Source organism: Diorhabda carinulata, chromosome 9 (genome assembly GCF_026250575.1).
Source record: "Diorhabda carinulata isolate Delta chromosome 9, icDioCari1.1, whole genome shotgun sequence".
Taxonomy (NCBI): domain Eukaryota; kingdom Metazoa; phylum Arthropoda; class Insecta; order Coleoptera; family Chrysomelidae; genus Diorhabda; species Diorhabda carinulata.
Window position 1 is genome coordinate 5357774 of NC_079468.1, and position 27276 is coordinate 5385049.

General features: G+C 33.3%; 1 protein-coding gene across 4 annotated transcripts; it reads left to right on the top strand.

Annotated features, from left to right (window-relative positions):
* The first annotated feature begins 176 nt into the window (after positions 1-176).
* Positions 177-27249, top strand: LOC130897783 (oxysterol-binding protein-related protein 11). 4 transcript variants are annotated; one of them, XM_057806685.1, is made up of 6 exons: positions 177-661; positions 6982-7317; positions 8217-8352; positions 8533-8659; positions 20057-20120; positions 27005-27249. In XM_057806685.1, exons 2-6 carry the CDS (start codon positions 6988-6990, stop codon positions 27038-27040), a joined length of 693 nt encoding a protein of 230 aa, XP_057662668.1. In that variant the 5' UTR covers positions 177-661; positions 6982-6987; the 3' UTR covers positions 27041-27249. The 4 variants fall into 4 exon arrangements, with proteins under 4 accessions (XP_057662668.1, XP_057662666.1, XP_057662667.1 ...); XM_057806683.1 differs by lacking the exon at positions 177-661 and adding an exon at positions 6680-6875; XM_057806684.1 differs by lacking the exons at positions 177-661; positions 20057-20120 and adding an exon at positions 6680-6875.
* Positions 27250-27276: the final 27 nt, after the last annotated feature.

The following is a 27276-nucleotide window of genomic DNA, read 5'->3' on the forward strand; positions in this document are numbered from 1 at the left end:
GCAAATAAATTACAACGTAAAAGACAGTTTGCCACGACTAATATATTAACATTTATATAATAATATTCGTATTAAGCAATTTATAGATAGATAATTTCTAGAAGCGAATCTTTATATGATAGAATATATCGCGAGAGCTTCAATTCAAAACAAATAATTAATAATTAATGTAGAAGATGATTGACGGATTACATATCAACAATAACATCCCTCAATCGTGTTTACATTCTTCATATCCATTAAATTGGAAATTTATGAGGTTGATCTCAACAAAACACTGTTGGTTATAAATAAATCCATTATCATTCAATAAGTGCTGGTTTAATTAAAACTCTAGCAGTTATTGCCCATTAACATCGTTTGTGACTTTTATGTGGTTAAAGCTCAAAGGTTATCCATTGTGGCATTCGAATTTTAAAACTCTCACTATTATTAACTGATGATAAATTTATGAAAATGATGCATTTCATTCATGGAGGTATATAATGACTTAATAGCTTTTTAAACTTTTTATAGTCTTCTAAGAGCGTACATAAAATTAAAATTAGTTTTCTTAAAAACAAATTATGTGTGTTATTTCTTAAACATTTAATTCAATCATCATGGATACAAGTTCAGTGGCTTTCAAGAGTTAACGACGAACGGCTTGTCAAAACTATAAGTAAGTACATCTAATTAACTTTCATAATAAATTTTTCATATTAATACATTTTATCTATGACTGTTCTATAATTTACCCATTATACGTCTGTTGCTCGACATTAATCCCGGCAGCGATTAATAAATAATTGTATTATTTTGAAACAAAAAAAACTGGTTTTCAAAATTCGTGAATCACTTTTCAATTCAGTTCTGTAGGTACACATGAAAAAAATTGGATTTTCCTAGACTCGATTCGAACCTGGAACCCGCAGTAAAAGGCACGGAACTTAAAACGTGCATGTAGTATATCTGTTTCTTAACATAATATGTTTTTCGAAACAATTTATAAATCTAAGTAGCTTTTGAAACGAAATATTTCAAAATTATTGTTTCTATGAGTAGATTTCCCAGTTTCTGGATATTGTGTGTTAAATTGTCTTGAAAAACCAACTCAAAATGGATTAACAAAATAAAAATGACTTCTTAACAGGTTAAATTCCGACTTCTCCGATCGGAGTGCACTAGCATCAATCAACGACGCCCACAACTCCGATCGGAGTAGTGTGTATGTTTAATTTTTATGTACCAATATGCAGTAGTTTTATGCTAACCAAACAGCCGTGGTAAGAACTGAAACCGGAGCACATAGATCGTTATTCAGGATTTAGGCGGCCAAAATTATTTTATGTGATATTTATATTACAAAATAGTTACATAAAAATAATATCTTATTATAATAATATTATCAAAATAACTTATCGAAATTATTTGTTGGTGCACGGTGGTTAGGCGCACCTACTTGTGATTTTTTATCAAAAAATATTTTATTCTAAATCGTAGTTGATTTCAAAGTGTTTTTTAATATTATATTGAGAATACATATGACATACTCACGGCTTTCCCCAAGGAGGGACAGCAGCTGTCTACGTTTTAGTAATACTTTCAGGTATGTATTATTAAATAAAACAAAGTTTATTTTGTTCTAATAAGTAAGTAAATATATTATATTATTAAAAGGATCTTTACATTCGTTATACAATATTAAAGTTACATAAGCTAAATAGATAATCACTAAAAATAATAAATCATACATTGGAGACTTATTCATCTACATTTAAATTTTCGCCGCTTTCATCAATTTCCATTGGTCGGCTTGGCTCAGCAGGAATTAATAGCTGCATTGTCTCAGGCAAAAATAATTTTGAAGCGGTTTTTTTGGTCTTTCTCATGGAACTAATAAATAGGTGGGATGTTAATAGTAACCTATGATAAATATCTAAGTTGCATTCTTCGCTCGAAAACTTGCGAGCAAAGTTTAGGCGATAAGACCTAAAACGTTTATTGCGGGCCTCAGCAGCTTCTTCCGAAAGTTGCCCTATCGGCAACAACGAATTTTCTATTATTCAAGCTCCATCAATTAAGACCTTATACATCGTTGGAGTCATAGGATGCCAGCCATATAACTCAACATATAGTTTCGCAGTTTCCATGGCGTATTCATCATATTTTGCTACGTCAATCTTATGGCCACTGCTTGATATGGTTTCTAATATCACTTTTAATCTAATAATCAAGTCATAACTTATCCCAGTGATTTCTGCAGCCAATTCAGGGTTCTCGAAGAATCTTCTGCTGGTATTTCCATCGTTTGTGTTTCCGAAGTTACTTTTTGGCATATTGACTAAGAGACCTGTCTCCTCTCTAAATCTTTGCTGAATATCAAGTTTCTTCTGCTTTTCTAGATTTTTTTCTTCTTCGGTTCGTCTCTCGCGATATTTTTTCACGGGCAATTTATATGCTAAATGCAGCACACTTTCGAATATCCGGATTCTTGCATGTAATACGGAAAGGCCAAATTCAAGAGCTTCAGGGCATACCTACATCATTTTTTTTTTTGTTAAATCATTAAAATGTGAAGAATTACTTCTTCGTCGTAAGATGCGCGGACTCCTTCAGTTTTTCTTCTCTTTGTTCTTTCGCTAGATTCGGTAAAAGATTTGGTAGGTCGTCCTGGCCTTTGATGCGTGTCTACCAACCAAGAATTATTGGCCGCCAAAAATTTTTCAAGTATTCTATGCGCCCGAGACCACCTCTTTATCAAATCACATTTAAAATACGAAAACTTCTTTTTTATCACATTTTTATGTTCTTCTGTGTCCCCGTAACACACGAGTAAATAATTTTCTAAATATTTAATTTTTTCATTTATCGATAATGAATGTTGCTCGTTCATTTTATCGAAGAGGTATTTACGAGTCAACATTTGCACCCCCGAGCAACCAGGTGAACCTATAACAATAAAAAAATAATATTAACACAAAAACATAAAATCCGATTTTTTCCTATTTTTGTCAAAAAAATTTCAAACTCGTTTATTTTTAAAACTAACAGCTGATTTTAAGCAGTTTTCTTTATACGACTTTATACTATATAATAAAATCAAAAATGTAACTCGGAAAGGTGCGGAAGTAAAGTTTTTTTTCGATTGAAATTGAAAAATAAAGAAAAAACATTTCTAAAAAAGGGTATTATTGATGGCTCATTAAGTCATTTATTGACAATATATTTAATACAATTTCATATTAATTTAATAAAGGCTTACCTGTATTATTGGTATCCATCACATAAACAAGCAAATATGACACGACACATAAAATATTCACCGAAGAAAATGATATACGAAAAGGGCGTCAAGAACTTTCACGTGCAGTAAGTGTGACAATCAAGTTTCGACTAGTAATGCAGCGCGCTCGCGCAGTCTAGAGATGTGGGTGGGATTGGCTATTGTTCGTCAGGTAGTCTACTATTCCAGGAAAAAAAATGTTTGTCATTAGTCGATTATTGGAATTTCGACTTATGGCCGCCAATTCCTAGAAATCTACGTATGTGCGGCGTCACAGAACCACACAGCATCAAAAGAGGCGTGCGACAGGGATACTCTTCAATATATATTCAGAAAAAGTCTTTGCCAGAGCGTTAGATGAAGCAAGAGAAAGTGTTAAAATCAGTTGAAAAATTCTTATTAATTCTTATTAATATAAGACACGCATCTTAATTACAGACAGTGGACAGGATCTCCAAGCATTCTTAGATCACATAAAAATTATAGGAGAAGATTATGGCCTTAACATTAACATAAAAAAGACCAAAACCCCGATTGTTTCCAGAACATCCAACCATCCTCCCATGTCTATCAACGTAAAATGTTGGCATCATCGGACATGTTGAGAAATTTAAATATCTGGGGTGTTGAATAACAAAAGATATAGACCCAGATATAGAAATAAGATCACGCATCGAGCAAGCAAGTCAATTGTTTACATCCCGAGCACTCGACCTTAAAATCTGGTACCGGATGGTGAAAAGCTATGTATATAGCACCTTATACGGAACTGAGGTTTGAACCTTTAAGGTGAACACACTAAGGCGTTTGGAGAGTTTCGAAATGTGGATCTTTCGGAGGATCCTGAGAATTCCCTGGACCGCTCATATCAGTTACGAAGAAATAATGCAAAGAATAGGCACCGACAGGGAACTTATAGAATTAATAAAAACTCGAAAAACCTCGTATCTGGGACAAATATGTAGAAATAACAAATACAGACTTTTGCAACTTCTGATTGAAGGAAAAATTGAGGGAAAACATGGTCATGGCTGAAGAATATTCGCGAGTGGACCTCATTTTCTGAATCGATTTTATCAGTATATAAATATAAATCTTCAACGCTATGGATCTAGGCGCGGTTTCAGCTTTTCAGTGCGGAGGGGTTTGTCACAAATTAAAATAAAAGAAAGACAGAAAGAAAGTAAACAAAAAGTTAAACCGTGATCAGAGCTTTCTATACTTTTTTCGACATTACAGTACAAATTCCAATCTTCTCTTTGAATATTTTGGAAATCTGTCTATTAATGCTCCAACGGCAACATAAATGTCTCTAAGAGAATATTTGAAAAGGCTAATCCCATGGATGTTTGAAGCCAATTTTTAACCACCATAAAGCTTCGTTACTTGAAGCGACAATTACTGGTTATCGGAATATTGAATGCAAAAATTCTCTTTTTTCTAAGACGTTGTAATTTCATAATATTGATTTTAATATTATTTTTGAAGTAAAGTTTTCTAATTTAAAATATCTGTTAAACACATTTAAACCGTGTCAAAGAATATATTTTGATATTTCCTAAAATAGAGAAAAAAAAAGGTTTTCGAGCACACGACATAGATATTTATAAAGATCTTAACTTTAAATGAAATGGTTAAATTAATTTCGTTCCTCTGCACTAAATCTAAAACCATTAAAGAAGGAATCTATGGCATTTTCTTTTAACTATATCCACCCGCTACTTCAATTTGCATGAATTTCTGTTCCATAGTGAATGTTCATGAGAGCCAAACCATTAAGTCTGTTTTCACTTATAGGGTTTCGTAAATAGTTTTTCAGTCTCCTTAGGCTCGAAAAAGACCTTTCTGAGATACAGGAATGGTGGCCAAAATTTGTAGTAATGTGTAAATATTAAGATAAAGGTTTTTATCGCACTTATCTAGGCATTCCAAACTAGATTTTGAGATACCTGTCATCACTTTTCCATACTTCAAGTTGTTGTTGCTTTTGGGAAGTAGAGACGAGTACATGGAAATTGCTTCTTCAATTTCAGAACTGGCAGTAAAATTTGAAAGCAGTACACCAGATAATGCTGATACTACTTTACGATATTTGGTAGACCGAGAAGCGTGGCGAGTAATCAAGAAACAACGCGTTTCCATACAAAACAAAATAGTTCGGCTACTGGACTAGAGATGGCGTTACTATGCGCAACGTCAACTAGTTCGGCTGCAGCAGCGTCTGTCTCTCGTCAAAAGATGGCGCTAGGCGCTACTATATATCTTCAGATGTAATAATTTAACTCTCTTCACTCCTCGTATTTTTACAGTATAATATTAGGTAATATTTTGCTTATTTCAGGGGCGGGTTTGAACCCTCAAAAACTCTTCCTTTAGCTACGCTCGTGGTATATTCAAAATTATTCTGCATTTAGTTGCTTTCTACATATATTACACGAGATATTTTCACATCTGATGGTAATTTCTTCATTATCCTAATATTATTTATTTGTGCTGATAGCAATAAACTGTTATTTTCATTTTATTGCGAATCCATAGAAGTTCTGCATGAAAAAAAAATATTTTTTGCATAATTAGAATAGGCTCAATAATTAATTAATTTTCACCCAATAGGAACAAGTATTTTAACAATATCTCGGCAACAAAACGACGCGTTATTTTTTTGACGATGAATTCGTAACGAGGAGATCACGTGGAATTTTTTTATATATTACACTTAATGATTTTTAGCATAAGTGTGCTGGGGTCACGGAAGTATATCTTACAATTAGTCACATCCTTATATTATATTATGAAGACAATGAAAAATATCTGTTCCACGTGTTTCTCCAGCTTATCTTTGCCATTACGCAATGTATAATTGATAATCTGAAACGACTGATGGAACTGGAACATTATTATGAAGCCCTTGATAATTTTTTGCAACTTTATAACAATTTTGATGTCCTCATCTGTATAAGATTTTCAAAGCAAAACAAGTTTTAAATTCAAAAGACTTAATATATCTGACGAAAATCGGTCTTTCAGGTCAAAGATTATATTTTCTAGAAGTAAACCACCCATTCAAATATTTTTAAATTTTTTTTACTCCGTATATAATTTTTCAGCAAGTTTTCTATTCTCGGAATTTCCGGTTACAACCATACATTAAGAACTGAAGCTGCATCCAGCGTTCGTTACGGTGTTTTTTACCCCTATAATACGAGAAGCCTACTTTGATATTTCAGCACTGATAATTTAAAAAGGCTTTAAAGTTTCGTAATATATTAGTTAACCATTATTTTTCAATATTGTGAAATGTTTTTATACATTTTTTTATTAGAAAATTTCATAAAACAAAATTTGGAAATCAATTTCTGTACTGACATATATAGTAATAATACAAACATTGTATGTGTGTCAACATTGTCAACTGTCACTGTCATAGAAAATAAAATTATTTGTGTTGGTACCTGTATTCAAAACTTCATGATTGCAGCATAAAAAACTTATGTTTCACCTTAAAAATTATTTCGTGGGTTAACAACTTCTTTTTTAATTAGTGATGATTAACTTATCAGTTATAAATTGATTATAAATGGTTTAAATGACTCAAAATAAATTAGTTGAGGTTAAGTTGTTTATATCTTTCATATTTAATTAATGGTTTTGGAGTGAATAAATATTAGACAAAAACAATGTTATTTATAAGTAATTAGTTTTTTTTCTATTTGCAGTCAGTTATGGATCTGCATACTAAGCAGAGACAATTTTCTGGGCAATTGTACAAGTACACAAATGTAATGAAAGGCTGGCAATATAGATATTTTTTAGTAGACGCAAACGCAGGTCTTTTACATTATTATCTTTGTGAAGGAGAAAAACCAGATGGAACAATACCTAGAGGATCCGTTCATTTAGCTGGAGCAGTGATTTGTCCAAGTGATGAGGATTCTAAAACATTCACAGTTAACTGTGCTTCGGGTGATATGTTAAAATTAAGAGCAACAGATGCTAGGGCAAGACAGGAATGGGTTAATGGTTTGAGAGCTGTGGCTGAATCACATACAAAGGTTAGTAAATATTCAATGAATTTGAGAGAAAAATTTTAGGACAAAATAAATTTAGATACTAAAAGTAGACAATTATTTCTTAGACTTTTTGATATGTTAAAGTTCTTAAATCATCTTGATTTTAGGTCTCTTCTGATTAGAAATTAGTTTTTCTTTTTAAAGATGTTTTTGAAAAGTCTTCGAAAAAAAAAATTAATTTTCAATCAGGAGAGACCTAAAGTCAAGACAATTATTAATAAATATAACAAGACGTTATTCCTCAGAAATTTGATCATCTTCAAATAAAAACTATCTCTGTTCTTACGCTTCTAATTTAATTTGATGAGTAGACTTTGTGTTTTGTTGTTTTAATGTTGGAAATGGAAGAAATTATTTTGTTATATCGCACCTCTGCTCAAATAGTGTCGCAAGTCAAAAAATTTAAAAATCTCTTCCATTGAACCATTGGTGCTAGAAAATTCAAAAATTTCATCTTAAATAATGTCATATAAATTAGTTACTATTGTAGTAATATTGTCAGCTTTTGAGCTATCATCTAAAAAGTGAAAATCGAAGCTAGAATATATTTTAAATGCTTATTCGATAGATTGCTTTTTGACTTATGACACTATTTGAGCAGAGGTGTGATATGTAAATTTAGCAATATTATCAAAATATTGACTTAGCTAGAAAATAAAAAAGCAGGGTGAAAACAAATAAGCCAATCAGGGCATTTGAATGTGCTCTGAATGTTTTACCTTTGGTAGACTATTTTTATCCTCACCTATAAATAAGCTACCACCTTTTCACATTGTTCGTATCATTTGTATGATGAGCAATACCTATTAATATAATGTGTTCTTCAATTGATCTGTTAATGAAATGCATTGTTGTGAGATGTAAGATTTTTATACTTGTAGGCTATAAGTGCTAACAGTCCTCCGTTACCTCCTAGGGAACAATTGGCAGTATTAGATGCTCTTGGATGCGTAAGATCGCAATTACAGCAAACTGAACAAGCAGATTTAGCTCTTTGCAGATCTATCGAATCTGCTGGTGAGTACAACAAATCTAACAATATACAAATTTCATACAATTTTCAATTGCTAACAGATTTTTTGTTAACATTAGTCTCATTGGTTCTTGCTCATCATTATTGCTATTTCAAGTATTATAGAGTTTTACTGTATTTATTAAAATATTGAACAAGTCTTATGTTACAATTTTTTTTAACAGGAAGCAAATATTTCATCGATCCAAACTTGCTGCTACTAAAAGCTACATCGGCGGCGTCTTTGCATTGCCTTACGCAATGTATGAATATCCTACAGAGGAATCAACATGCTCAACAGTCAAGAACAGGGTTTGTTATAGATGATGATTAATATACTCTTCTTAGGCAATGTCTCGATGTATTCAGATGTGTACTTGGTATACCTAGATGTTGCTTAAAATAAGTAGAGAAACAATAGACTCGCTGTGGTAATGTTGTACCTGGGTAGCTAGATATCGAAAGAACAACACTGTTAGTTTACTTTTACCAATCAATTAGTATCTACCCTGTTTCTAATACTGTAAACCATATGAACTACACTCCATTAACTTCATTTCTATAATTGCAAAAGATTGTTAAAATCTAGCATTTCCCGTACTTCTTTTATACCTAAAAAATTTTTAGCACTTTTTCACTTGTGACTTGTTTAAAGTTTCTATGCCTGAAAAATGACTTGTAAGCAGTCCTTGTAAGGCTATATTCATCTTTAATGGGATAATTCCGATGAGGTTTTTCCATTGAAACTGTATAAATTTTTTTATGCTATAATTTAAACAAAGCATCATTATCACATGTTAAGTTTGTTGAAAATTATTCCTTCATTCATATAATTGAAAATTTTCTGTTAAAAGTAGAACATCTTTGAACTCATCAGCTTTTAACCTAAGGCAATCAATTGTAGCAAATTTTTTCTTCAATTTTTGCAAAGAAACTTTGAAAACTTAGAAAAAATTTTATACACCTGGATCTTGTGTTAAAAGTGTTGAAAATATTTGAAAACTTCTTGGAAAAAATTGAATCCCTTAAAAATAACTTTCAACATATCAAGTATTTCAACGATCTATGAAGTTGGTTCGCCAAAAGAATGAATATAAATCGGACATTTGCCTAAAAACCTTATTTTCTAATATTAATTACTAAAACCACCTATGAAATTGTAGATTGCTTTTCATTTTCATGAACTGAATATTATAAAATTATTTACAGTAATTAGGATGGAAAGTGTTACATTTGATAAAATAATTAGAGAGTTGGACACTGCAAAACTGTGAATTTTGATAATACTAAATACAGTGAACGATAATATCTCAATATCTTGTACATTTTGATAACATTTCATATTATAAAGCAAATCTCACTATCTGCTTACAATCTATCAATGTAAATTTAAAAAGAAAGTTACAATACTTTCCTTTCAACTGGATTTCCATTCTACTCCTGAACTACCCTAAATCACTGTAGTTTGATTAACATTGAAATTGATCAGTACCAAAAAAATTTCGGGAGGTGTTTGGTCAACAGTTTCATTAAAAAGCACTTTTATTTTTCTGGAAACTTGTATATGGGAATTTTGTAGGAAGCTTGTTTTAGTTTTAAATTGGACGGGTAATTATTAACCCAGGCTAGTGTACTCTACACCAGCGATACCAACGTTTGCTGATGATACAGCCATTCTGGTTATTGGAAAAGACCAAGAAGAAACTGATATGGAATTACAAACATCCATATACTTGATTAACATCTGGACTAATAGATAAAGTATCAATTTGAACAAAAACAAATCTGCTCATGTTAACTTTACGAACATACGAAAATAAAAAATCATTAAAAAAACTCCAAATAATTATAAGTGCTCACAAATTGTGTAATTCACTTTTTTTATTTTTCAAATTGTAATCTATTTTTTTCAAAAACTGATGGATTCTATGCTAAAATATAAGGGTTCATGCTTACAAATTTTCTTAAGAGTTAAGAATATTGTAACATACCGGGGTTTTAACTATCCATTCTAGAAATGAAGGTTGAAAACATTTTATTAATTTTTTATTAAAAAATCAATAATTTTCATTTTATAATAGAGACAATGTATGATCGAGAACACCAGAATAGATTCATAAATATTTAGTGAAATTTAAAATCAATATTTGGACTTCAAAACAAAAATGAACTTAGTCTGGAAAGGGGCTGAGCTATAAAAGCTATACTAATTGTAATTTTTTGCATTACTACAAAGTATTATAAAATGAAATTTATTGTTTTGTAAAAAGTAAACAAAGTCTTTATTGTTATACTAGATCACACAATATCTGTATCAATTTCCTCATCAACAATAATGTTTTCATCTTTATTATTGAGATCTTTGATTTCATTGTTGTGACCTTCGGCTTCTTGGTTTTCCAAATTTCTATAAAATTTTAGCGTCTAGTGGTTTTTCCACCCTTGTCCAAAGTACTTTATTAGCAGCTTGGCAACATCGTTTATTTTTGCAGCATTAAGGCTAACCCTCTGGTTGATGGCTTTTGGGTTTATGTGAGACATATTAAATTTTGGTTTTGTGACAGATTTTGCTTGACAAGTTTCAGTTCTATAAAAGACTTTACCCTGTACCAGAATGTTTTTTTCTTGTTCTTTTTTAGCATAATCCTTTTTGATGGATTGAACTTGAAGTGCCACAAGTTCGGTTTTTTTTGCACTATTTCGGATTCAGAATTCCTTTGTTTAACCGGAACAGTGATTCCAACATGATGAATGGTTTCATGTTTCACTAGAACTTCTTCATGCTCTTCCGACTTAAGAATAGTGTCCTTCTTTTTCAAATCTTTCTCAATCAATCCAAACAACCTGTGGAAAATGAGCATAAAGGGTAAACAATTCGCAGAGGATCATGGGTTGGCGGATTTGCCTTTGGACTTTGCGGATATTGCAACTAAATCTCAACTCTAACTTCAAAATACACTAGGATATGGCGGGATTTGATACAAAATAACAGTTGTAATGAATACAGTATGGAAAAATCTATAAGAAACAATATCAAACCCAACTTCGAAAAAATATGAACTTTGCGGTTTTTGATTCTAGGACCTCATATACTCACCTTACATCCTGTGAAACTGTTCATCACTAATGTCTTGTTCACATTTCTTGTAGATGTGGTGGTGAATGACTTTTAGAAACATCTTTAGCATGTGCGACATTAAAATAATAAGTCTCAAGCTATCACATTTCTTGGCTTTGTTTTTCTTGGGGGGGTGGATGGTAGGATGGGTGAAAAAACTGATGTCAGCCAATCTGGTCGAATGATTCCACTTTCATATATCTGGTTGAATAGTTTAATGATAAAGTTCAAATTCTTCTCTTAGTTTTATGACTTCTGTGTGTATGTTATCAGGTCCAGAAGCTTTTCCAGCTTTGTAAGGTATACTTATAATTGTGTGAGGAGCCTGTAGAAAGATGAAATTCGAAAATGGTAAAAATTGGAGATTGTGCCTTCTTGCTTAGGACGGCAGTTCACTATTTACAGTTTTGCAGAGTCGCTAATTTTTTGTTGTGTATAAGCAGATAGTGTAACATTCATCCTATTTTTTATGATGTAGTTTTAATTTTCCATTATTATGTAATTTGGTGATCAAATAACTATTTTTTATTACTATTAACAAAAATTTTAACAAATAATTATCAGACATGTGTGTCCATAATTACGATTTTTAGTTTGCATGATATAGAGTAACTACTTGAGGCTTTTCACAAAACTTAACTTCTTTTTTTTTTAACTAAAAAGTGTCGGTAGTGCAAAATTTAAATCATCATTTAGTAGTTAAAATTTATAGGGATTATTATTTAATTTGTTTCTACTTTGGGTAAATACGAACACCAAGTGAGGTAATACGAACTAACATTATTAACGACAGGGATCACATTTATAAAAAATGTTGACTGATCATCGATACAATCCATTTTTTGCACATGAAGAACATACGATGATACTTCCAGAAGTACCTGGCCCAACAAAGATAACATAAAACTTTTGGAGCCATTTTTTCAAGTCTGAGGGGTGTAAATCTGGCTAATAGGGTGCATTAGGTAGCAATTCGAATTTTAAGTCATTAGTTTTGGTCATTTCAATAAAGGATGTATTAGCTGGTGAAATAACACTTTCTTCAGATGGATGATCGCTAATGAAGGGATACCTATTTTATTACAAAATGCTGAACTTTTTCTTTAAGGATGGGACCTCTTATTGCTACCTTTTTGTCTCGGGACTGTTTTAATCACTTCAACACACATTCTTCTACGACTTTGAAATAGGATGATTTTAATTTTCTACTGTTTATTGTCGAACGACTTTCTTCAGAAAATTTATGTTTAAATATTAAAATTGTAGCCAATATATTTGCGGGAATTTCACACTTATTAGCGTCGTAGGAGTTTCGTCAATTTAATTGATAATTTTTCGCTTTTCTGCTATTTATAAGGAACACTTTTAACGTTTCTGAGCCATTACAACTTGAATTTTAAATAATAGTCATGAGCAGCAGGATTTACATTGTTCTACATCGAGTAAAAATCTTGTTGGGAAAGGGTGTCGATATACTGTAGAATTGAGGGTCGTAAATTGGTGGCAAGGTTATATTTTGGTTTGAAAAATTCGTTGATGATTCCTTAATAGTTGAAAATTCGTTATAAAAAGGTTGTTCGCATTCTTTTACCCTTAGGCCTTATCAATACCGCAGAAAATACTGGGTACAGAGGGAATGTCGGATCCATCCATACCTAAGTCAAATTGTGAACTCTAGACTGTTCGTAGCAGCACAAAAACTGTTGTGGACGGATAGAACGCTTATAGCTTTTTCTCGATAAAAAGCTGTTTTTCCACGTCCCCAAAAATTTGAGGTTTAGTTCATGGTGACGTATAACCGATTGCAAATTAGTTTCATTAGAGTCAACTCGTGTGCGGCTCTCAGCTGTTATGCATTGCGAAACCTTTGCAAGATCAACTGGTTTGCAACCTTCGTTTTAAAACGGTTGAAACTTGGGCGATCGGCCTTACAGACAATTCAAGGGAATTATGAAGAATTTGTTAAATCGAAAAAGTCTTTTATTCAGGTTGCACTTTATATATGAAAATATTTGGCATCTTATAGTTACGTTAAATAAAATAATAATGGAGAAGTTTTTATAAATCAATTTTTTTTCCATATCAATCAATAATAAACTTTTTGTATTGCAACCAAAAATCGTAGTTATGTTTCCGAATTGGGTATATTAAAAATCAATTGGAGAGTATTGAACGTTGCGCTTTTTCAAAATTCTTAACAAATTTTATTTTCGAAAATAAAACGATTCTAAAAGTTGTAAAGTTGTATGCAACTTTATATATACAAGATATGACCTGAGTAATTTTGACCAATGTATAGTCTAATTAAATTACTTATAGTACGACAGCTACGGGGGGTCCGGTAGCCGTTTCATACTCTTCTCAGTCTTAGAGCGTTCCTATGTTTTTTGAATTGATTTTTCGAAGGTGCCGAGTCCAAATTTGGTCGAGTAATATGTTATAAACAATTTAATTGTTTATAAAGCTATAACTCTTGAACAAAGAGAGTATGAAAAAAAGTTTCAAATAAAAAAGATTTGTTTTAAAAAGGTTTACAAAAAGATTTCTATGATATTTTGCAAAAAATCAATATTTAAAAAGTTATCGTCAATATAATGCAAAATTGATGTTATTTCTCACTTTATGGGTCATTACTTGGTTCCTACATGATCTATAAGGATTTTAAACGTTAAAGTTTAAGTTTCGATTCCCGGTTTTCATTCAGAAAGATCTTTTGCGTTTTATTTAGCTTGAAATATTGAAATTTCTGATCCTTTTAAGCTCGACCATCTGCTCTTTCATCCAGTTTGAGCTAATAACTCAACTAACTAAATTTCGAATGGAAGATTGAGCTCTAGTATCAACGAAATTTTGTTCCATTCAATTATATGAGATCAAAATCTAGACACTTATTCTGATTTAGGAATCTGTTGGGTACATCAGTTAGTCTTTTGACAAAAATTGACTTTTCCTTTGTTGAAAATCATCGATGTTGATCACTGACATGATATTTAGACCCTCCTAAGTACTTCCAAATAAAAACGAATTGACGCTTTGAAAAAGACAAATTGATTAATTTATGTATGTCCAGTTGGAAACGGAGTTGACGTTGTGGGGAAACGGCATAAAATCTGAGACAATCTATATAAATAGAAATATACAAAATTTGAAAAGAAAACGGCCAATAACATTGATAAAACACATGAATGTTACATAGAATTAAAATGATTTGAATTAATTCACTATTCCATTTGCTTCTAAAGAAAATAAATAAAAAAACAATAAGATAATGAAGATAATTATTCAAAACGTTGCAGTAATTTCCTAGCTGCTGCAAGGTAACGATACATATTCATCACGTCGATGAATAAATGTCATTTTGTTAAATAGCGAACGCCGTCTTTTAGAAAGTGTCGTAGTTAGGTGTATTACAAATACAGAATTTTCAAATATTATCTGTTAATAAGATAGAGAAATTTTAATCTACAAATTTTCATGAAAGAAAGCACCGTATTCGGGGTATATAAATTAAAAAAAAACGACGTGCTTGAAGTGCTAATCAATACGAACATTTGACCACTTCCAATAGGGTCCTTGCATACTTTATTTTTATAACTCAACCACGTTAAGTATATTGTTCTTAATCACACACTATTTTTTATTTTTTTTTAAACGGTATGATAGTTCATAAAAAAATAAATTTAAATACCTAAATAACGCGCTAAAACGCATTTGTTGTCACATAACTGAGTGTGACGTAGAAAGTAAGTAAACAGACTTAAGTGAGGTTAGAGGTGAATACAGTTTAAACAGAGTTGTTGAGATTCTTTAAAAAAACACTCGCATGGCTGTGAGTATTCAATTTTGTAGAATACAATATGACGTATCGTTGGTGCATTGTATCAGAATGTACAAACATTAGTATAAAAACAACAAATAAAGTTTTCATGCAAGTCCCTCGAGAGGAAAAGCGACGAAAACAATGGTTTCAAGTTATAAGAAGTAATTATGCGAACGTCCCAATAATTTTGGTTTAGTCCAATAACAGGCCACTTCAGTAGTTGCAGGTTCCTCACTACGTCTGGCACCTACATAATAAACGCACGACATGTTTGCAACCACCTAAAAAAATTGACATTAGTAAAATGAAAATTTATAGAAATTTTCTCTTGTATACCTAAAGATGCTGTACAATCTTCACATGCTGATTCAACAATGCTCTCATCTTTCTCTTTAATCTTGAGGGATACATTATAATACAGAAAGCACCTTCTCGTTTTAATTGGACGTATCCAATGGCAGCATCCCCATTGGTGCTTCGACCAGCACTGAAAGATAATACAAATGTTTTAACATCGAAAGCTTTAATCAAAACATAACCTTCAAAGCTATCATCTTTCTGAATACGTTTTAATAAAGTACAAGCGAAAAAATGTGATAACGACGTTACTATAAGAAAGTCTAATTAGTAGTACTTAATTACGTATCTGCTTTCACTCCACGTATTTCAGCCGAAGTAAATAATTGATTATTAGCAAAGGACATAGTAACCATGAATGCATCTACCTTAGGTAGATTGTCCGATCTTGCTTCGATAAATTCTATTTCGGCCAGTATTTCAATTAGAATAGTTTTTAAAACCCTTACAAAAACACAAATCGCACCAAATATCCAATTACCTCCACTAACAACAATAGAATGGTGTTTGAAAGGCGACACGCGGCGACCACGTTTCAATCTTTACTTACAAGGTGTCCAGAAAGGGTATCGGGTATTTGTAAGTTCAAGTAAACAAAAAATATTTATAAGCAATAAAAACTTTTATTGTTTTTTGATACCATATGAATTGGAAAATATGATGTTATCCAAATGATGACCGTTACGTTGCTGGCACTCTTCTAAACGGGAACGAAGACTTGCGATAACACGTCGACACAAAGCTCTTGATATTGCTGCCATTTCTGACCTGATGTTTTCCTTCATTTGGGTTAGGTTCATTGGATTATTTTGATAAACCTTACTTTTAAGCTATCCCCATACAAAATAGTCAAGCGGGCTAAGGTCGGGGCTTCTGGGAGGCCAGTTGATGTTACCCCTTCGCGAAATGACTTTATTAGGGAATAATTCATTCACAACTTCCATCGAGTCGTTCGGGGTATGGCAAGTGGCCCCATCTTGCTGGAACCACGTTCCTGAATTGAAACCTGCAAACTCCTGCAACTCTGGGACCAAAAAATTTCGCAAAATATCGCAGTAACTATTCACATTGATTGCTCGGCCTCGTTGATCTTCATGAAAATAAGGACCAATAATTCCTTTAGCAGACATAGCGGCCCAAACAACGACCTTTGGACTGTGCAGGGGTCGTTCATGCTTTCGTCTCGGATTCTCGACTGCTCAGTACCGACAATTCTGCTTATTAACATGACCATTCAGGTGAAAATTTGCTTCGTCGCCGAACAGTATGTTTTCAAAGTTGTTAAATCGCTGCATCATTTCGTTCGCAAAATTCAGTCGATTAGCATAGTCCGTATTCTTCAATTCTTGAACCAGTTGAATTTTATAGGGTTTTAAATGCAAATGTTCCTTTAAAATCAAATGTAAGGACGATTTTTTGATGTTTAACGCTTGGCTTAACTTTCGGATGGATAAAAATGAATTTCCACGAACCGACGCCTCAACTTCTTCAATTGTTTCTTCATCGCGAACTGAACGAGGGCGACCAGAGTTTTGAACTGAACTGTCGCACCTGTATTATCGAACATCCCGATCCATTTCCTAATGCTATCGTCACTTGGCGCGTGGCGTGTACGATATTCCGCACGATTCAGACGTTGAGCAGTTACTATTGAATCACCGTTACGATATACGCAAAATGCGCGATGCGTCCCTGAGTACTTTTCCATCGTAACTAAAACTCCACAAAATGGCGGACGCCACGAACCCCTCCCCGCTCCCTTTCGTCGCGCAAAACGTGGCGCGAAAACAAATACCCGACACTCTTTTTGGACACCTTGTACTTTCTACGTCACGTAAATAAGAAGTGATATATAAATTTTCAAATTTGTTAAATACCCAAATTATCGACCACTGCAAGGACCCTATTGTGTTAGTTTAAACTATTATAAGGTGCATCTAGTTTTTTTTTTTAATTTATATACCCTTAAAACGGTGCTTTCATTCAAAACATTTTAATTCTACGTAACATTCATGTGTTTTATCAATGTTTTTGGGGACTTCTTTTCAAGTTTTGTGTATGTGTATTTATATAGATTGTCTCAAATTTTATGCCCATGTCAACTCCATTTCCAACTGGACATACATAAATTGATCAATTTGTCTTTTTCAAAGCGTCAATTCGTTTTTATTTGGAAGTACTTAGGAGGGTCTAAATATCATGTCAGTGATCATCACCGATGATTTTCAACAAAGGAAAAGTCAATTTTTGTCAAAAGACTAACTGATGTACCAAACAGATTCCTAAATCAGAATAAGTGTCTAGATTTGGATCTCATATAAATGAATGGAACAAGATTTCATTGATACTAAAGCTCAATCTTCAATTCGAAATTTCTACGAACAGTTATTAGCTCAAATTGAATGAAAGAGCAGCTGGTCGAGCTTAATAGGATCAGAAATGAAATTAGGAATCTAAGGAAAAACAGGGAATTCGAATTTTAAACTTTAACCTTTAAAATAAGCTTCTTTGAATCTTTCTTCGTCATGTAGGAACCAAGTAATGGCCGATAAAGTGAGAAATAATATCAATTTTGCATTATATTGACGATATTTTTTTAAATATTAATTTTTTGCAAAAAACTGTGGAGACCTTTTTTGTACATCTGTTTAAAACAAATATTTTTTTATTGGAAATTTTTTTCATATCTCTCTTCGTTTAAGGGTTATAGGTTTATAAACAATTGAATTATTAATAACAAACTACTCGATTTGAGCTCGGCACTCTCGAAAAATCGATTCTAAATACATAGGAAGCGCTCTAAAACTAAAATAGAAGTATGAAACGGCTACGAGACTATTATATAGTTTCCTGTAGAACGCTAAGGTCCTAATAACTGAAGACTTATGGATTTTCACCTGTACTGGTAAATATACGGCGTATAGCACTGAATTGAATATCTTGGGAATCGTATTTTTTTGAAAAAAATGTAAAAATCGATCGATTTTCATTTGGAGTACAACTTTTGATCATATCCCCAACTCTTTAGTAACGAATATCATTAGAATGTAAATAAGGAAAATACTAATCGTGGCGTATTAGTGAGGTTATTCAATATGACATGTCATTTGATAAAAAAAAAATAATTCAATCCACGTTTAAGAGGTAGTATGTTTTTTTAAGTTTTACAAGAAGTGCTTAATTGGTTTACTGTTGTATAAGATAGTAATGGGTTTTCTGTCCAAAAGTATTTTTCTGCAAAATTTATAAAAGAAAATACGGAAAAAATTCACTAAACATATATACAATTGTCAGTTGAAACTTTGTTTGGAAACTTATCCTTGACCTGCCTTAACAGTTTCGTTGTTTGAAGTCAACACTCCTGCAGTCTGTTCTCTTTTAGGGTAGAACTCTCCTACGACTTTGACATACGTCATTTATGAGGTCATTATGAACTTCTTCCTCCTTTAATGTAAGCAAAATGCTTGTTTTTCCTCATATCAACAGCCGTTTAATTATTAGAGAGGTTGTCGCTCCATCTTTTGCGGGGTCTTCCAACGCTTCGGCGTCCTAAGGACGACTTGCCTCTAGCTATTTTTACCATTCTGTCGTCATTCATTCGATCTATGTGTTCGTTCCTCTCTCCCTTTCTTCCCAATATCCATTCGTTTACTTTGGCAATCTTACATTTTCTTTTAATGTCCTCGCTTCTCTCCCTATCAAAAAGTGTTTTTCCAGCGATCCTGCGCACTATTTTCATTTCGTTGGTTTCTAAAATTCTCTCTGTATTCGATGTGTCTGGTCTGGCTTCCGCTGTGTATGTTAATATAGGTTGGATGACAGTCTTGTAGATTCGGGATTTGTTCTCGATTCCGATATATATTTGTTTCAGAAGATTGTGTCGTTCAAGTAAGATGAGGTTCATGTTGCTTTTGTCGCTTGCTTTCTTACCTCCGATTCGATATCATTCGTTTTTTCTGTAGATATTTATTTATTCTTAATCTTTTTGCCGTTGAGTTGATTTGAATAGTAATCTCTGTAGAGCATCTTCGTTTTCTGCAATCAGAACAGCATCATCGGCATAGCATAGGATCTTGAAGTCTTTGTTCCCCATTTTATACCCTTTCAGTTTACGAATGCTTTCTATTACTTCGTCCCTAACTATGTTGAACAATACGGGGCTAAGAGAATCTCTTTGTCGAAAACCATTGTCTACAGGAATTTCTTCGGTAGTTATGCTATTGATATTGGCTTGTTTTTTGTTTCTCTGGTAAATGTTTTTTATGGTTTTTATGATGTTATATGGGATTTGCCTATTGTATAGAAGGTGCACCACGTCCTTTAGTTGTATTCGATCGAACGCCTTTTCCAGATCTATAAAACACGTGAACGCCGGTTTGATATACTCGATGGATTGTTCAGTTATTTGTTGCAGGACAAATATCGCATCTGTACAAGATCTTCCTCATCTGAATCCTTGCTGTTCATCGCTCAATGTGGTGAGTTAATTTATTTTGTTTGTCATAATCTTTGTTACTAGCTTCAAAGGTTGTATTTAGAAGGTTCGTGCCTCTGTAGTTTGCAGGTATTCTGAACATGTCCGTGTATATTTATATATGCCTTTCTCCTATTTTTTCCGTTCAATTTCTTATAGTGTACGATTCTATGCTTTTATATCTTAACTTCTCTGTTCCCATCAGTCTAGTTGATACAAAACTAACCTAGCCAAGGTCACAGGAAGTTGTACCCTAAAAGATAGAATTTCCAAATTTTAGGTTAGTTTTGTACCCACTAGACCGATGCGAATAGTTTGAACCAAAAAAATTAATAATGAATGAACGCCCCATATAAATATACACACACATGTTCAGAATAACCTCAGAACTGACATATGTCAAGGTCATAGGTGAGGTTGTACCCTAAATATAGAAAAGACTACAAGAGTGTTGACGTCAAACACCGCAATTGTTAGGGCAGGTAAAGGATCACTTTCCAAACAAAGTTTCATCTTGTAACTATTGTAGAGAAAATTCCGAGCAATTCTGTATATTTAATTGTGTTTTGGAGAATTTTCAGCATGTACATTATTCATCCAAAGTGATTTTGTGGCAGTTCAAATAGTAGCACTTCATTTGAAAGCCAAACAAATTTACGAGACGATCATAATGAAAAATTTTTATTGGAACAAAAGCATGAATAGATAGACATTTAATAGAAATTGTAACCTTTTAAGGTACAAATCTCCTATGACTTGACATATTCTGGGGTCGTTCTGAGCATGCCTTTATATAAGGCGTCCATGCCTCCTTATATATACACGGACATGCTCAGAACCCTAACAGGATAGAATTTCCATTGCGACTTGGATGAGTGGTACATGCTGAAAATTTTCAAAAACACAACTGAGTATACAGAATTGCTCGGAATTTTCTCTAGGATGGTTACAAAAGAAGATAGTTGCAGGGAATCATCTACGAAACTTCATTCAATACATTTATATCTACTGTGGAACTTTAAAAATGCTCTCCTGTATAATTTGTGAATACGAGGGGGTACCCAAAAATAACCGGAATTATTTTTGAAATGCTATATATTTACAAAACTACCTTATGCCCTTCAAAATACTCTCCGTTACAAGTAATACATTTGTTCCATCGGTGCTTCCACTGTTCGAAACATTGTTTGAACTCATCTTTAGAGATGGCTGCAAGCTCCTATCGCGTTCTTTTCTTGATGTCTTCAATGTTTTCAAATCGCCATTCTTTCTTGCTCCTTTTCATGCGTGGAAACAAGAAAAAGTCGCACGGAGCCAGGTCAGGCGAGTAAGATGCGTGGGGCAGCGGAACCATGTTATTTTTAACCAAAAACTGGTTAACAGTGATGGCTGAGTGTACAGGTGCGTTGTAATGGTGGAAGAACCAGTCACCTATTTGCTGCACCGAGCTCCAAGATATTCCACCGATTTCAGACAGTTGATCAATTCTATGTCGACGGTCTGTGCGCACAAGCTTTCGAATTCTTTCAACATTTTCATCGATTTGGGCAGTTGATGGTCGTTCAGAGCGAGAGGTTTTGTCATCAATCGACATGTCGCCATTTTTAAAACGAGAAAACCACTCATACACTTGAGTTTTCTCCATAGCATCATCTTTGTAAGCAGTTTTCAACATTAAAACAGTTTCAGCAGCGTTTTTACCGAGTAGAAAACAAAATTTCACAGCGGCAAGTTGTTCACTTAAATTTGCCATCATAAAAAAACGAAGCAGCAGTGAAACAGCACTAACAGAAACGGTCACTAGTGACGAAGAGAATGTGGCAGGTCAACGGCCCGCGCGGCACTGAACTGGCGACGAGTTGCGCTAGGCAGGCACTAGCGGCAGAAATCAGTACTACAAACGCTCCACCCATGGCAATGCTATTCCGGTTACTTTTGGGTACCGCCTCGTATTGAAATTATACAGTTTTTATTCGAAGATACGATTTGTCATAATTTATCTTTTCAATGGTGGCTTACACTTAATAATTTCCTTATTTGAATTTTATTATCAAAAGTAACAGATACGAGGAGAGGAATTATATATAGCGGTTGAGGATATGACCAAATAATGTCTCTTTTTGAATTAAAATTGATCAGTTATTACATTTCCAAAAGAATTGAAACTGTTCCGTTTTTGCTGCCATACCTTAGCATTTCAACTTACAGTAAATATCCTCTAGTTTTCAGATATTGGTGGAAGCATTGCCTCAATTTATATACATCGCCATATTTTTTATTTATAGTGTCAAGGTCACTCGTACTTTTCATATTTAATGAATGGCTTTTGTAGATTGTGAAAAACTGATTTTGTAATACTTACTGATGCATTACAAGCTAAGCTTGTAATCTTCGTGAAATATTTGACCTCATACAGATACCATCGGGTGTACTTTGAGGACACTGATTTTTTTTATTCAAATATTCAGTTACTAAGTTGGCGGTATTCATACTGAATACACTGTTTACACCAACACTCACAATTACACTGTCTGACGCGCTTTTCGATAACCAAGAAGTTTATCTTCAGTTTCTGAACACGATAACTTGGTTATCGAAACGCGCGTCAGACAGTGTAGTGGTGGTGTTAACAATGTATTCAGTCATAAAAAAAATTCAGAAAATTCACGTGTTATTAGTTATCGAGATAGTACAAGTGTCCGGCGCTAGATGCCGCCCGGTGTTGAGGGACCTTTTTGAAAAGCCCCGAACTATTTCTAGATAATTTTGAAAGTTTGATTTCATATTATAAAACTTGCTGGTCCCCAGACAATTTCAAAACATTATAACCGCATAGACAATATTTTTTTTGAGGATAACATTACAATAACCTCAGAATAGAGAAAATGTTGGATAAAACCTTTTTTAGTCCAGGAAATAAAGTTCAAAAAAGGTAAAACCTCGCAGTTTTTTCGTTCCGCATCGATTTGTATAAAAATTTGTACCGTTTGTGTTTTTTGAAGAAGAAAACTAACCCTAATTGTGAAAAATTGGTTACTGGTTACGCAAAAGGGTTTTAATATAAAAATTATTCTACATTCGAATGCTTCCCTTTAATATAATTTCCTCTCATCGCCACAAACCTTTCTATACGTTTTTTCTATTGATCGAAGCGGTGCTGGAAGTCTTCTTTGGAGAGTGTCTTTAGGATCTCTGCCGTTTTTTGCTTTACCACTTCCAACGACTTAAATCGAGTCCCTTTCAAATCAGATTTTATCTTCGGAAACAAAAAAATGTCGCACGGGGCCAAATATGGAGAGTACGGCGGGTGTTCGAGTACTGGAGTGCGCTTACTGGCCAAATACTGCTTCTCAGATAGCTCGTTATGGGCAGGTGCGTTGTCCACGAGTTGTTCGTCCACAACTCGGGCCGTTTTCCACGAACTCGTTCTCGCAGTGTTGCCAAAACTGACAAATAATAAGTCTGGTTGGCAGACTGATTCTCTGGAACCCATTCAGATATCAAGATACCGTTAATGTCGAAGAAAACGATCAACATTGCATTGACTTTTGATTTGCTCTCTAGGCCACATTAAACCGCTTACACTACTCAAAAACACGCGCACGAGATAGAGAATTGTCCCTTTAGACCTCTTGCAACAATTAAAACACATAAAACTTAACAAACACTATAGGTAACTATAGACTAAGTACCTTCTGAACAATAGCACTCTATATACGATAAACAAATAGGTTTCTTGAAGTTTTTACAACTATATTTAGTTAACTTTCGATTCTCTTGACACGTTTCAGATATTTTTCTCCTTCGTGCAATTTCGTTATTTTCATCCGTTCTTTCGCCTTCTTTATCTGCAGTTGCGTACTTTATCCGCAATGTCTATACCACTCTTGGTATGATTATAAAACGTGATAATCGAAATTTTCATCTTAAGACCCGTCTCAAGATCAAAAAAATTATCTTTTTCCATACTTGTTGCCAAAAGCACACATTTATCTAGCTTAGGTACATAGGAAACCATATGCGGATTTTCTCGTACTAACTCCTTCACCCTATCAATATTGTCTGTGGTCCTAGACGTTCTTGGACGATCTTTTGCTGGTGGTTTAAACCTGGAACCGGTCTCTTCAAAACGCAAACGATACAGTCGCTTTGTCAAGACGTATGAAATACCGTTCTCGTAAAACGTGCGAACACAAAAAGCGCGACGCTTTCCGTCGAAGTGACTCATGGCTATTAAAACTCAACGAGTGCAACTATCCAACCCTGCTAGGCTCTCCCCGCCCACGCACCGTTTACCTCGCGAAAAAGATGATGCAATATGCACGTTCTATTGCGTCACCCTGTATTATATATCCACTCTAGAAACGCCAATTCAACACATTAAACGTTATCGCGTAGATGGATAAAAAACAGGAAGCTATTGAGAAGGTGCAATCATAACAAATTGGTGATTCAGCGGTACTCAACAGGAATGTTCGCTGTGTATCAATCTGATTAGCCGCGCCGACGGAAGGTTAAATTCCTTAATTTTTAAATGGGGCGAGTTTAAAGGGTTCGGATAATGTAAATGGACGTTTTTAACAGCTATATCTCGTCAAATTGGTAGAACTTGTCGATTATATTAATAATACATATATAAAAAGAATCACAGAAAGACGAAGATCTATTTTTAATTAGGAGGGTAGCTAGGGGATTGTGTTTACTGATTTTTCGTAGAAAAAAGTTGGAACCGACCTTGTTTTGATGATAAAGCACTCAATTTTCATGCTAGACACTCTTAATTATATACTTTAGAGAAGATTATATGAAATTTCCTCGAAAATTGCAAAGTTTTCCCGTTATTCAGCTTTGAATTTGTCAAATTATGCATTTAAATAAATAAACTAATCGTTAACTTTCCTTACCTCGATTCCGAGTTGGTCGTAAAAAAATTATAAAAAAAGATTTTCATTGTTTTTTTAAAGCTACAATTTTGCTCTTTATAGTTTTTTTTTTGATAAAAAATATTACGAGTTAATCGTAAAAAACCTTTAAAAATGTCGATTTTTTCGTCGAACTAACTACTAAAACGGAAATATTTCTCTTAGAATTACTTTTTACACATCGATTCCCGTAGTTAGAATGTAAAATTTACACCCCCGGAAAGGGGTGGTAATCACCTCCCAGGCATAATATAGAAAATGATCCTTGGGATATTCCCTACATTCCGTGAAACTTTCAATTAAATCAAAGCAGGACGAAAAAATTGTGAGCCAAAATGCTTTATTTCCTTGACTATTTAAAAATACTAACATATTGATAGCGCGGGCTCCCGCACAGCTTGCAACTAATTAGTACAGGCAAAGTAGGCGATTTTGAGCTAAAACTTTAATTTAATTAAGAGGTTTTGAGATACTGAATAAGTCTAGCAAAATTACGGACACGGATTTTAGAAATTTTGGGAAACTCAAAAATTTTTGAAACGCGAATAATTCGAAAACTATGAGGAATTCGAAAAAAATTGCCGTAAGTACAAAATTCTATACAAAAAACTATTCCAGATATTTCTTCTTAACCTCAAAATGGATGGACCTTTAAATGGATTTATACACTCAAAAATATTTTGAATCCCGAATAATTTGAAAACTACGAGGAATTCGAAAAAATGTGCTTGTGCAAAAAATGTACAGCACCAAATTCTCTACATATTTGTCTTAAGCATTTTTTTCCTAACCTGAAAATTTTCACCGTGAAATGTACTCAAAAACATTTTGAATTGTGGATAACTCAAAAACTATAAGGATTTTGACACAAACTGCCGGGACAAAAAATGTGGACCACATTCTGTAAAAAAAAAGGTTTCAATTTTTTCCTAACCTCAAAAATTTTCATTTCAAAATGGGTTTGAACGCTCAAATATATTTTGAATCGCGAATAACTTGAAAACTACGTAGAAATAAAAAAATGCCAGAGCCAAACAGTTGAGCACAAAATGAGTACCCACAATTTTGTGAAAGAGAAACTATCAATAAGTCTGTGAATATTGAAATCAACCGAGAACGAAGAACACACTTATTCACTTTTTGCATAACCCTCGTAAACGCTACCGTCACAAAAACTTCTTCGCTTCTTCTAAGCACTCCTAGAGAGAGATACATGTGAAAACATACACAATTATTTATTTTTTGCATAATCCTTGTAGACGCTACCGTCACAAAAAATTTACTTTTATAATTCTTATAATTCCTCTGGAAAAACTTTTTCATATTGGTCACACCTCCATCGGCCATCCACCTATCCGTCCGATTCAGTGTCAGAGCATACACACACTTATTTACTTTTGCATAACCCCCGTAGACGCTACCGTCATTACTTGCAAACCATCTAGACACTTCTTGTACACCCTCTGGAAACTTCTTCATAGTGGTAACCCCCGTGACGACCATCCGACTGTTCAGCAGATGATACGATGATTAATTTATCCATAACATATTTATATTATCTACTAGAGTTGCTAGGCTTATTCAGTAACTGAAGACCTCTCAGAATCTAAAAAATCGGAAGGGCCCAATTTAATTTCGGGTTTAATCCTATTTTACCTGTACTAAATATTGTTCTATACTTTGATAAGGATGGACAATGGTTTGTCCCTTTTTTAAAAGTAATTTTATATTTTTTCTGTTTATTTAAATGGGTGGTTTCATTGGGATTTTCACTTCATATCGTTTTTCCACTTGTAATAAGATTGAATAAATATAGCTGGTAACTTTTACAGTAGTTTTTCAGTATTATCGTAACCCACTGTCGGGCAGTATTAGAAAATCAGTTTTTTTTTCGAATTAATTTTAAATGGGTAAAATTGTGAAATGATGTACAAATGTATTTTGCTAATTAGTTGTTATTTATTAGGAAAATGTATCAGTTATTCTTGAATTTCCCGGGTAAGAAAGTCCGGAAAATGAAATTAAAAAAATGGAATAGTTTATGATTAACAACAGCACAGATTGAAGCAGCTTCTAGAGTGAGATTTGAAGAAGATTAAGACAATTTTATACCCCCCATTTATTGTATATAGAATGTACATATATCCTATATAAATTATATTCTATATTGTAATCATTATATTACAAAATAAAAAAGACATGGTACAATTATTTAGTTGTTTAATTTCTATTCCCATC

Coding starts and splice junctions, on each gene's coding strand:
- LOC130897783 (XM_057806683.1), top strand. CDS start 6,852: ATGACTCAAAATAAATTAGTTGAG. Junction 8,353..8,532: donor CAGATCTATCGAATCTGCTG/GTGAGTACAACA, acceptor TTTTTTTAACAG/GAAGCAAATATTTCATCGAT. Junction 8,660..20,056: donor GCTCAACAGTCAAGAACAGG/GTTTGTTATAGA, acceptor TATTTGTTGCAG/GACAAATATCGCATCTGTAC.